Source organism: Notothenia rossii (assembly GCF_949606895.1).
Source record: "Notothenia rossii genome assembly, chromosome: 1".
Taxonomy (NCBI): domain Eukaryota; kingdom Metazoa; phylum Chordata; class Actinopteri; order Perciformes; family Nototheniidae; genus Notothenia; species Notothenia rossii.
In genome coordinates, this window is record NC_136912.1 from 74,043,784 (window position 1) to 74,056,246 (window position 12,463).

Below are 12,463 nucleotides of genomic sequence, written 5' to 3' on the forward strand. Positions count from 1 at the left end.
TAATAACAAGCAGTGGGCTGGGGAAGACCAGTGGCGTAGCCAGGAATTATTGTGTGGGTGGGCCTGGAGAAATGTAGGTGGGCCAGGGGGAGACATATTAAGCGTGGGATCTGAGCTGAAACTTCATTAATGATTTTAATGATTTTTTAATGCACTAATAGAACATAAGCATAAATTAGCAGTGAAAATAAAACATAGGCACGGCGGCCTCAGAATGTGTGTAAAACTGACAGGGATGGGTATCGTTAAGGTTTTAACTTTTATCGATAGCGCTTATCGATCCGGTCCTTTTAACCAGTGGTGTAGTGGGCGTTGGACGCGGGGATACGCCGTACCCCCACTTATTTGAAGCATGATTTCCTTTTTTAATAGTCTAATACATCTAAAATCATTGCCAGTGTTATCAGTTGCAAGTGTGTGTTTGTTGTATTAATGACGAAAACATAATAGGCAGATTTCACAGTAATAAAAACGTAGCTCAAGCATTTTTATTATTTGTCCCGCGTCCCACACATTGAGACTATGTCCCGCATTTGAGTGATAGTCGCACAGAAAGGCCGGATCGGTTCGCTGACAGCCGGCACCGCCCTTTATTATTATATTGGCTAAACGGCATCATGTAAGTTGCGCTGACAGGCGACACAGAGGTCTCACTGTTCTGTACAGCAAGAGAAACCACTGGGTCACTTTGTCCACTTCCAGCGACAGAAGAGCAGCTTGACTCAAGATCTTCATCACCTCCCACGGGGAGAAAACTCACAGGAAGCAGGAGATTCCTGTGAACAACTTTTTCCTTTGACGTCACAGGGTCTCTAATGCAGTACACATTGATTCCTGGCTTCACAGATATCACTTCATAAACTGTGGAAACCCATCTGTCTGCAATCTTTCTTTTCCCTCTCTCACCACGATTTGCAAGCAAGACTCTGTCACCAATAGTGAGAGGTGACCCTTTTGCTTTGCAGTTGTAGTTCTTTACCTGACGCGCCTGTTCAGTCCGACTGTTCTGCCGGGCAATGTGAGCAGCTTCAGCCAGGTCACGTTTCAAGCGGGAATCAAACTCACAATGGTCAACAACAGCACTGCTAGAGAGGGGATGCTGGAACACAACATCAACTGGCAGATGTGGGATCCTCCCAAACATGAGAAAGAAAGGTGCAAAGCCTGTTGTCTCATGCTCAGTGCAATTGTAACAGAATGTCAGCATTTGGAGCATTTGTAGCCACCTGGCCTTGGAATGTGGAGGCAGGGCCCTTATCATGCCCCCAAGTGTTCTGTTGTACCGCTCGACAACTCCATTCCCCATAGGATGGTAAGGGGTGGTGTGTGACTTCTGGACGCCAGCTACCTCCATGAGCTCTTTAATGAGTTGACTCTCAAAATTGGCTACTTGATCTGAATGGATGCGTTTGGGGAAACCATATACAGTTGCAAGAAAAAGTATGTGAACCCTTTGGAATTACCTGGAGTTCTGCATAAGTTGGTCATAAAATGGAAGAAGCCACTGCTGTCCAGAAAAAACATTGCTCCACGTTTGAAGTTTGCAAAAGAGCACCTGGATGTTCATATTCTGTGGACAGATGAAACCAAAGTTGAGTTGTTTGGAAGGAACACACAACGCTATGTGTGGAGAAAAAAAGGCACAGCACACCAACATCAAAACCTCATCCCAACTGTGAAGTATGGTGGAGGGAGCATCATGGTTTGGGGCTGCTTTGCTGCCTCAGGGCCTGGACAGATTGCCATCATCCACGGAAAAATGAATTCTCAAGTTTATCAAGACATTTTGCTGGAGAACTTAAGGCCATCTGTCCACCAATTGAAGCTCAACAGAAGATGGGTGATGCAACAGGACAACGACCCAAAGCACAGAAGTAAATCAACAACAGAATGGCTTCAACAGAAGAAAATACGCCTTCTGGAGTGGCCCAGTCAGAGTCCTGACCTCAACCCAATTGAGATGCTGTGGCATGACCTCATGAAAGCGATTCACACCAGACATCCCAAGAATATTGCTGAACTGAAACAGTTTTGTAAAGAGGAATGGTCCAAAATTCCTCCTGAGCGTTGTGCAGGTCTGATATGCAACTATAGGAAACGTTTGGTTGAGGTTATTGCTGCCAAAGGAGGGTCAACCAGTTATTAAATCCAAGGGTTCACATACTTTTTCCACCCTGCACTGTGAATGTTTACATGGTGTGTTCAATAAAAACATAAAAACATATAATTGTTTGTGTGGTTTTAGCTTAAGCAGACTGTGTTTGTCTATTGTTGTGACTTAGATGAAGATCAGAACACATTTTATGACCAATTTATGCAAAAATCCAGGTAGTTCCAAAGGGTTCACATACTTTTTCTTGCAACTGTATGCAGAAAAAGTCATTCCAAAGTTGACGAGCGACCTGTTTAGCTTACTGATTTTTACACGGGAATGCATGAGACATTTTAGTAAAATGATCTGTGACTACCAAAACATCCACACACTTTTTGTCAGTCTGTTCAGCAGTCCAGAAATCAATACAGACTAGTTCCATCGGTTCAGAGGTGCAAATGCTTTCAAGAGGAGTACGGTCGTTAGGCTCAGGTGTTTTTCCAACCACACATCGGTAGCAATTCCTCCCATGATTGATGATGTCACGTTCCATTCTTATCCAAAATAATCTCTGCCTGGCAAGAGAAAGTGTGCGGGCCTGTCCCTGATGACCAGCTGAGCCATGTATGCCATTGAGGACTTGGGCCTTAAGGGAGTCTGGAACCACAATTTGGTGGATCGTCGTGTTCATTCGTCTGTCTTTCTTTACCTTGCACAAAATGCCATCCTTGATGGAGAGTTTGGGCAAGTGTCTTAGCAGTTTTGCCACTCAGCGAGACTCAGCAGCACGCTCACGTCTTGTGGGTCTCCTGCGGCGCTGGATGTAATAGAGAGCCCTGCCTATAACATCATCCTGTTCTTGGAGATTAACAAGTTCACTCTTCGGTAGAGAGGAAGTCTGGTCGACACCAGGAACCTGAAAAACAGCTGGTCCTGTTCCTCTCACTTGGCCGACACCTCCAGTGTCGTGTGCATCTAACAGTGCTGAGACGTCATGTGATGACAGGGACCCCTGAGAAGGAGACTGGGTGACGACTTCCTCATACTGATCAACAACCACCTGGCAGTTATTAGTACACCTAAATGCATCCTGCATTGTTCTATCCACCATCCCAGACATGTGGTTCAGTAAAAACGCATAAGGTTCAGTCACAAGACGGTGGCTCATGCACGACTGGACAAATGGCTCTCTACTTAATGCATCAGCGACCACATTCTTTGGACCAGGGATATAGTTCAGGTCAAAACTGTATGCTGCGAGCTTTGAAACCCTCCTCTGCTCACAAGCATCCAACCTAGGCTTAGTCAAGATGTATGTCAATGGGTTATTATCTGTCCAGACCGTGAAGAGTCGCCCTTTTAGCCAATGGCTAAATTTGTCACAAACTGCCCATTTAAGAGCGAGAAACTCAATTCGATGTGCTGGATAGTTCAGCTGAGAGTGGGAAAGTGTCTTGCTAGCAAATGCTACAGGTCTGGCCATCTTTCCATCAGGAGGCAACTGTGAAAGGACGGCCCCTATGCCATCAAAGGAGGCATCAACTGCAAGAATGAATGGAGCGTTAAAATCTGGATGTGCTAAAGTGACACTGTGCACCAGCTCATACTTCAATGTTCCAAATGCTTCTTTGCACTCAGCATTCCAGTCTGTTGGAGAGAGTCTGACATAGCATTTTTTAGACTTTAGTTTGTGGCCTCTCCCTCTTTTGTGTGGTGTGGCAGGCTCAGACACAAGGTTGAACAGCGGCTTAGCTTTGGCAGACATCCCTCAATGAAATGGTGGTAATAGAGAACCATCCCTAAGAAAGACCGGATTTTCTTAGCACACGGTGTTTGCCCATCTTGCTCCATCAAGTCAGCTTCCTGCATATCATTTATAACCTCCACTTTACTCGGGTCGGTTTTAACACCATCCTCACAAATAATGTGTCCCAGAAATTTGACTGACCTGCGTAGAAAATAGCACTTCTTAGGGGACAGCTTTAAGTTGTTGGCAGCAAGACGTGAGAAAACCATCTGTAGACGCTCAAGTGCAACCTGTTCAGATGGAGCATAGACCATGAGGTCATCCATGTAGCATAGCAGACTTGTGAAGTTCTCATCCCCAAAGATGGACATCATCATTCGCATGAAAGTGGCAGGGCTGTTCGACAAGCCCTGGGGCATCCTGTTGTATTCATGAAGACCGAATGGGGAGGAGAACGCCGTATATTTTCTGTCATCTTCATGCAGCCCGACATTGTAGAACCTTGACGTGAGGTCCATTGTGGAAAAGAACACATTTCCACCAAGCGCAGCAAGGGCATCAGTCTGATGGGGCAATGGATGTGCATCTTTTACTGTTTTTGCGTTCAACCACCTGAAGTCATTGCAGAGGCGAAGGTCACCATTTGGTTTGACAACGAGGACAAGGGGTGATGAGTATTCACTCTGAGATTTGCGAATGATCCCTAATTCCTCCATGTCATTCAGAGCAGTCCGTAGCTTGTCATAGTGGCATGGCGGAACCCGCCTGTATGGAAGTCTGAAGGGCTTGTCATCAACCAGGTGTATTCTGTGCACAAAACCCACTGCCTCGCCACAGTCCATTTTGTGCTCCGAAAATGTTGATTCATACTGCTCAATGATTTTCATCAGCTTATCTTTCCACTCGAGAGAGACCTCACAAGATGAGAGGTCCAAATCCTGCAAACCCATGTCACTCAAGATGCAGGACATCTCCTCCTCTGACCTTGGCTCAGGCGACGGGCTGTGTGTGTACTGTGCACTGGATTGGACGTGAACTGGATCTGGTAAATCCTGCACTGAAAGACAGGGGGACACATCAGCAACCTTTGCATTCTTTTTAAGGGTGAGTGGCTTTTCAGTGGGGTTTACAATTTTGACAGGAACCCAGCCATTTCCCCATAAGGACCAGACAACCCTCCCCACCACAATTTGTGCAGGTCTGGCTTTTGACTGGGTGGGCTCAATGATGACTGTACTCCCTACTGCAGAGACATCAGACTCAGGTACTTTCGCCCACACCAAACTTTCAGACATTGGCTGCAGAATTACACATCTTTTCAGTTTTGCCGTGCCAATTTTGTTAGTCACAGCTCCACCTTTGCATCCATCTGAGGAGGACAGCAGAGACATCAACTTGGGCAAACTATCATTCTGAACACTTGTCACAGGAGATGTGATATTTTGGCAACTTACAGTTTTTTTCATCTGCGAAATGAGCCACTTGATGGCATTGCTGTCCAGAATCATTTCATCAGTCTGGCCTGGCACAACTAGAACAGGAATTATTACCTTATAGCCATAAACTGATGCAGTAAGATCATACATGGCAGATGGAGTAACAAGGTGACCACCACAACCAACTATGACAAAGTCTTCAGCTGATTTCCTTTCCATGTTAGGGATAGATTGTGAAAGTCTTCTGTCAGCTGCCTCACTAATTGTACATGCCATAGATCCACTGTCCACTAATGCTTTGAGAGCATGTCCATTATCGGTGGTCACAGCCGTGTGGAATAGACTATCAGTCTGCGGGAGTCTTTGAAGCCTTTGTACAATCAGTGTCTTATTTGATGGCACCATGCTGCTGTAGGTGTCATACAATGTTTCACAATCATCAATGTCTTTCATACCCAAGGTGGGAGGCTCACTCACATAATCTGCACTATCCTCCCTCTTGCGCAGATCATTCAGTTTCCCTGCTGGTTGTAGTGAGGAGGACGTCTCCCCTCTGGGCAGTCACGTCTTGGGTGGCCAGGTAAGTGACACAGGAAGCAAAGTCTGTTCTCTCGACAGTGTATGAAAGCAGAATGAGAGCTGTCATTACATATAGAACAAGGCATGTCCGTAAAGCCCTCAATCTTTGGTGGCTTGTTGCTAGTATGTTGCCTCCTATTAGCTTGAGCATACCCAGGGGCCTGAAGCAACACCTTCTCCAGCATGCCAATCAACCTCTCGAAAGCAGGGGTGTTCTGGCTCACAGCTTGTGCCTGTTTGGGAATGTCTGACACTAAAGCAGCATTAGTGCTCACCTCAGCTACATTCATGTTTATCCTGCCTCTCTCTGTGGAAGACCTCAGTCCCTTCTCTAAATGGTATTCATCTAGCACTTCCTGAACTTCTCGTGCTGACCATTTATCAATTGTCTTGGACCTAAACGTAAGAGCTAAATCTCTGCTGGGGCAGTGTCTGATGAACATACGTGTGACTTCAATACTGGGATTATCAAACACCTTACCCTGTTCCCTAAGACAACTGTCAGCCACATCGACAGCTCTGTTTAGTCTGAGCCAGTACTCATATGGTTTCTCTTGTTCTTTTGGTAGGGTGGAATAAAAGTCAGTCAGGGGCACAGAAGAGCAATGGCTGGAGCTGAAATGTTTGCGGAGGAGTCCATAGATGGCCTGCGGGTTCTCTTGGACATCAATTCCACTATTTCTTATCCCAAACTTCACAACATCCTTTGCTCTGCCCCTCAGGTGAATCAGAATTTCTTCAGCTTGATGCTCTGGCTGGATACTGCTTTTCCTGATGTAATTTCTCATCAAATCAACAGGCAGTGTGTCTGAACTCTCTCCTCTGAACACAGGTGGGTCTTTAACTCCTCTCTGAGTGACTAGCTGGACTTGGGAGAGATCCAGTGTTTGGCTGGGGAGTGTGTCTTTTTTAATGCATGTTTCTTCCTGACTCGTGTGCATAGCAGCTGTAGTGTTAATGCGTGACATAATGCTATCAGCTAGCTGCTGTACAATAGTGCTCATTTGGTCAGCTAGTCTGACATCATCAGGAGGGTTGGGGACTGATGTGCTAAAACACTTTGGTGTAGATAACTGTACTATATGCTGGATGGAAGGTGTCATCACATCTCCACTTCTGATAGGACTGTGCACTGAATCCCCATCAAAAGTTTTCCTATCCCCCACCTTAAAGTCACCTAGTGGAAATGGAACAGGTGTGCTACATAGTCCTCTACCAACATTGAAAGGAGTCATTTCAAAGATATTAAATCTACTGGAACTCATGTTTCATCGATAGTAAACCAAAATAAAATGACAAGTTCAAAAGAATAAGGCTTATACATAGCCGTGGGAACATGTTTCAAATGGGGGGTGCTGTGGGGATGACACCAGGGCTGGTTCCGACCAATGTGCTGCTAGGCAAGATTCTAGCTGGCAATGAAAAACCTCTACAAAAGACCAATACACTGCAAAAAGAGAAATATATTGACATGGTGCACAGCTTATATAACAAGGCTTCAAATGTATTATATATTGTTTCAATTGGGGGGGTGGACTTCACATCCTCTAGGGGGGTCCGGGGGTACCCCCCCGGGAAGATTTTTTTAACATTTTAAAGTAAAATGCTTCAATTTGGTGCACTTTGAGCGCCCAATTAGAGACTGATCTAGGGGGTACAACTCTAAACACCCATATGAAAAAGATCGGTTTGCATTTTATTAATCAAATAAGTAGGTATGTGAACATTTCCAATAACCTACCATAGCCAATAACAAATACATGTAACTTATTTTATTTGTGTTGTTCATTCATATCTTATTTGACCAGTTAACATTTATTTATTTATGTATATTTTAAAATCTCTCCAGTTTTAAACGATATTTTTGGTTTACTGTCCGATAGTATACATTGGAATGATTTCAAACCTGTTTTTATTTATCATAATAATTATAAAGGTGTGCCTTGGAAATATTTGTTTACATAAATTGTGATCAAAACGTTTGAGACCCACTGAGATAACTTAGACTAAAGTGAACTATCTAAGCCCTCAGAGTCCTTTACCTCACTGAGGCTCTCAGTCTGACAGGAGAGGACCCTCCCTCCACATTATTGTAGAAACAGCTTCTTATATCCGTTAGCGCAGCAGAAGCTAACAACAATCCCCGCCGGTACCGCGGTATCCCCTCTCTCTATCTCTCTCACTTTGGCTGTGAGCTGCGGGCGCCTGCTAAGCCAACATCCCACACTTTCATCACTTACAGCGCCCATCGTACAGGGCAAATGGAAAATGTAACCGGGGTGAAAAGGGTGTTATCTTTACTTAATTATGAATGTTGTTACATCAAGGCTGAATTTTTTTTTTTTTTATCATATCTTGTGGAAGTGCAGATCCCCTGTCCTCCACCAGGGGGTACTGCAGCACCCTCAGCACCCCTACTTCCCACGGCCCTGGGCTTATATCAACAAAATAAACCTGAGAGTCCAACACACTGAAGGAATTGAAGCTCCAAAACGTTGCAGCGGCGAGAAGACATCCACCCTGGTCCGGTGAAGAACGGGTCACGGCACCAATGTAACCCCCGGTGTAGTGTCCCCTCGGCAACAAACCACTCAGAGCTGGTGAATACTTTGGTTTATTTCACTGCGTTTCTGCGTTTGAATTAGGGCTGGGCGATATATCGAGTTTACACGACACATCGTGGATTGCACTACATGCGATGTCGTAAATGACCAAATCTTGAACATCGAGTATTATGTTGTCAAATCAATTTCCCGCCGCGTCCAAAATGAGCTCTCCTTTCTCCCTCATAGACACAGTCACACACGCAGGCACACACGCAGGCCCAGTCTAACTTGCACACAAACATTACACACATGCACAGTGACAGAGAAGGGCTCGACATTATAAATGGCCCGCTGGCTCGGAAGCACTATTTAGACACCCCGGGCCATCATAACGTACTTTCCACTTGCCCGCTCGGGCCACTAAAAATATTGCTTGAAAGAAATAAAATTGTCCTGTGGTATAGGTATTTTGACAAGCAATGTTGTTAAATTGTTTTCGTTTATTACAACATAGCGTTTTGTGAGGCGGTTGTCGTTGTTGGGTGAAAAGCAAACAGCTGTTTGCTGCGGAGCCAGCGCGAGCAGGCTCCCGTTTGCCCGTGAGCGTCGGGCATCTTCAAATAAAAGAAAGTCACCGGAGGAGTTAAAGGAGAGTGACAGGTAGCATGAGAAGAAGAGGGAGAGAAAGTTTCAGCCAGCTTGATCGATGGAGTTGTTTTCTAGTGGTGCAGTGACGCGTCCTAAAACCCTTTTATAATCTATTGATTAGATTTATGATTCGAAAATTATAAAAGTAGGGTAGACATGTGGATATTATCCGGCTGAACAAAACGTGCATTTATCAAACAGGTTTGTTTTCCACAGACCTTATTTCCAGCTATTTTCCAAAACCCTATGGAGAAATCCCATTGCTTTTTTGTTGAGGGAACCAGCAGCTTACTTCCTGGTTTTAGGACGCGTCACTGCACCTCTCAATAGAGAGGCGAAGTCCCTCCCCTTCCGGGAGCCTCCATGGGACCCCGGAAGCGGAAAATTATACATTGGATTCAATGGAGAGAGAAAACGTATCTTTTGATCCCGTTTGAATTGTGCCACGAACTACACATATGATGTTTGTCAATTTAAAAGAACATTTTGCAAGTCAAAAAAATAAAAATGTGTCGTAAAACTGTGAAGTAACAATTTTTTTTGTGTTAAGCCGCTCAGTGAACTACATGTCTCTGGTCCCGCATAATACGCGTCACCAACACAAAGATGGCCGTCACGTTGGTACATTTCACCTCATTCTTTCAGAATGAGAATAAAAGTATAAAACGAGGTGAAAATCACTACAAGTCTGGGCATGTTGAGAGCTGTACATACACGAAAGGGGAGTTAGTCGGTTCTGTAAGAGCCAGCATGCGGGACCGGCTTTACAAGGTTTCGGTGAGTAACATGAGTGCAATGTTTAACGTTAATGTCAGTCAATAAGGAGGAGAATGAAAAAGAAGATGATGAACCACAGACCCGGCATATAATCACTGCAGTGTGCAGGGCTGTGTTAATTTATGTTACTGTTATCAATAGCATTAGTTGACTGAGAAAACCGTCAAGAAAAAAAGTTTAGCGATGTTACGAGTCGACTAGTATAATATGCCCACGGCTGTGATTGACAACCTGGACAGCCAGTCAGAAGCTAGAATGCCAACCTAGAGAGCCAATCAGAACCTAGAACGGGTGTACTGCATACGGGTGTGTATGCTGTGGATAACATTAGTGTTCACAAGAACAAGGTACACTCCCGTGTTTTGTTTTAGTTGCTCTTCAGATTGAAGCGGCCAGTTTTATATCGACTATACTGTATGTGTGATCTCCTTTTACATCTCGTTGTGTCATTTGAGTTTATTTGCTGTGTGTAGATTCAAGGATTTTGGTTATCTTGTCAATTTGTTTGGTTATCTAGGCACAGCTGTGTGTGACTCCCTCTGGTAAACTGGTATGTGTTTTCCTAATATAGAGAGCATTGATTAATTAATAAACTACACACTGAGTCTAGATCCTGACCAAATCCTTTTTTTTTGTTGATAAAATGTTTTTCAAAAATGCAATACACATTTAAAAAATACAATGTACAATCACAACCAATACAACACAAATTTTAAAAAAATACAGAAAAACAAACAATAACAACAATCAGACACATGGACAAAACTATGGAAAAATAAACCCTCCCACCCCCAGATCTGGACCATCCTTGTATTGATCATTCAATCTATTATAGCATGTTAACAAACATGGTACTTACTTTATTTGTACAGATCTACATGGGAGACGATGGCGCGATGCAGATCGCTGTCTGTGATTGTGCACGGGGGATGTACAAATGCAGCTACGCTGCAGCATTGGCAATATTTGCCATGTGGCAGATCAGCTCCACAGAAGTTGAGTGCCAGTGGAGGAAGCCTGGCACTTCAAAAGTAGTCCAGCCGGTGTCTCAACTCTACCAACAGCAAGAGGAGACATACAACCCACTGGCCAGAGACATCGCTACTGAGGATGTAGACTGGTTCAGGTCTGCACTGAGGGGCACACAGTGTGGCATGGCATGGCTTTTGTCACCTGAGCCAGGGCTGCAGCCTCAACATCAGGCCATTTTCACCGTGCCGGAGCTGGTGAAGGAGCATGGGGGTCGGGGGCTTGAGGCAATTCTTGCCTCAATGCGACTGAGCAGAGACCAGCAAGCTGCCATCCAGACAGCCACCGTAGGACAGCGGACAAATCCTCAGTGGCAGTTACAAAGGCAGGGCAGGTTGACAGCCAGCAATTTTGGTGCTGTGCTGAGGTCGGGACTTTCATCCACTCCATGCGCGTCCCTCATGAAGAGGGTGTTTGGGGGGTACAATTTAGACGGAGTCATGGCTGTCAACTGGGGAGTTGTAAACGAGGCCGAAGGGGTGAAGGCTTTTTTGCAGGCCTATCGGGTGACAGTGATCGACTCTGGTCTATTTGTGAGTGAGTCGGGTGTTTTGGGAGCATCACCTGATGGACTTGTGCAAACATCTGCCCTGCTGGAGGTGAAGTGTCCACACAGCCAGAGGAACATGACCATCGCGGAGGCAGTCCAGTTACCATCCTTCTGTCTCCGTGAGGAGGGTGGGTCATACATTCTCAAGAAGAATCACCCATACTGGCATCAGGTCCAAGGGCAGCTGCACATCACAGACCGGAGTCTCTGCTACTTTGTTGTGTGGACCACGAAGGAGGCGATCATCATCCCCATCCCCAAAGACCCTGCATGGCATGGAAATCTCCTCCTCCTGGAGAACTTCTACACTCAGCATATGCTCCCTGTGTTGGCCAGTAGGGAGGAGGACATGTAAATAAACACACAAACAAACACACACACACACACACACACACACACACACACACACACACACACACACACACACACACACACACACACACACACACACACACACACACACACACACACACACACACACACACACACACACGATATTTAACTAATAAACAATAAATCCCATGTTGTTGGAAAAGTAATAATGCTGCATGTATACGTTTTTGTTCAAATATCGCAAGTGTTATCGTGTTATGTGTTCCTGATATCGTGCAGCCCTAATATTAAGGCCTTATTGTCACATGCACAATAACTACAGTGCAGTTTTGGGCAATGAACATGTTAAGTCTCAGGCCCCTCTAAAATAAATGATATTTAAGACATATAAATAAAGAATTACTTTTACTGACCTACTACATAACTGTATTACATGGTTATATAAATAGTTTGAATGATTCATGACTGACAGAAGCTTGTTTTTACACTGACCTGTTATACTCATATCTATTAATGTCTTTGTAACTTCAGTAAACCTCAACAATTCCCCTTCTGGTTTCATGCATCACAGTTCAGTAAACTGAGTAAAATATGAACTAGTGTAATCATTATAATAACTTAGGATTGTAACTCTTTAAAAAAGGTGTAGGTGGCTCTTAAAAGAGCCGTTGTGTGACTTTGGGCTGGTCTCAGCAGTTTAAGCCCTCTCCGCGGATGCAGCGGGCC

At 44.7% G+C, this 12,463-nt stretch overlaps 1 protein-coding gene across 1 annotated transcript; it reads left to right on the top strand.

The window, feature by feature from the left end:
* Positions 1–6,148: 6,148 nt before the first annotated feature.
* LOC307039573 (uncharacterized protein) lies at positions 6,149–12,463 on the top strand. The gene is made up of 2 exons (XM_079681781.1): positions 6,149–6,686; positions 10,698–12,463. Exon 2 carries the CDS (start codon positions 10,704–10,706, stop codon positions 11,757–11,759), a length of 1,056 nt encoding a protein of 351 aa, XP_079537907.1. The 5' UTR covers positions 6,149–6,686; positions 10,698–10,703; the 3' UTR covers positions 11,760–12,463.

Coding starts and splice junctions, on each gene's coding strand:
- LOC307039573 (XM_079681781.1), top strand. CDS start 10,704: ATGGGAGACGATGGCGCGATGCAGATCGCTGTCTGTGATTGTGCACGG.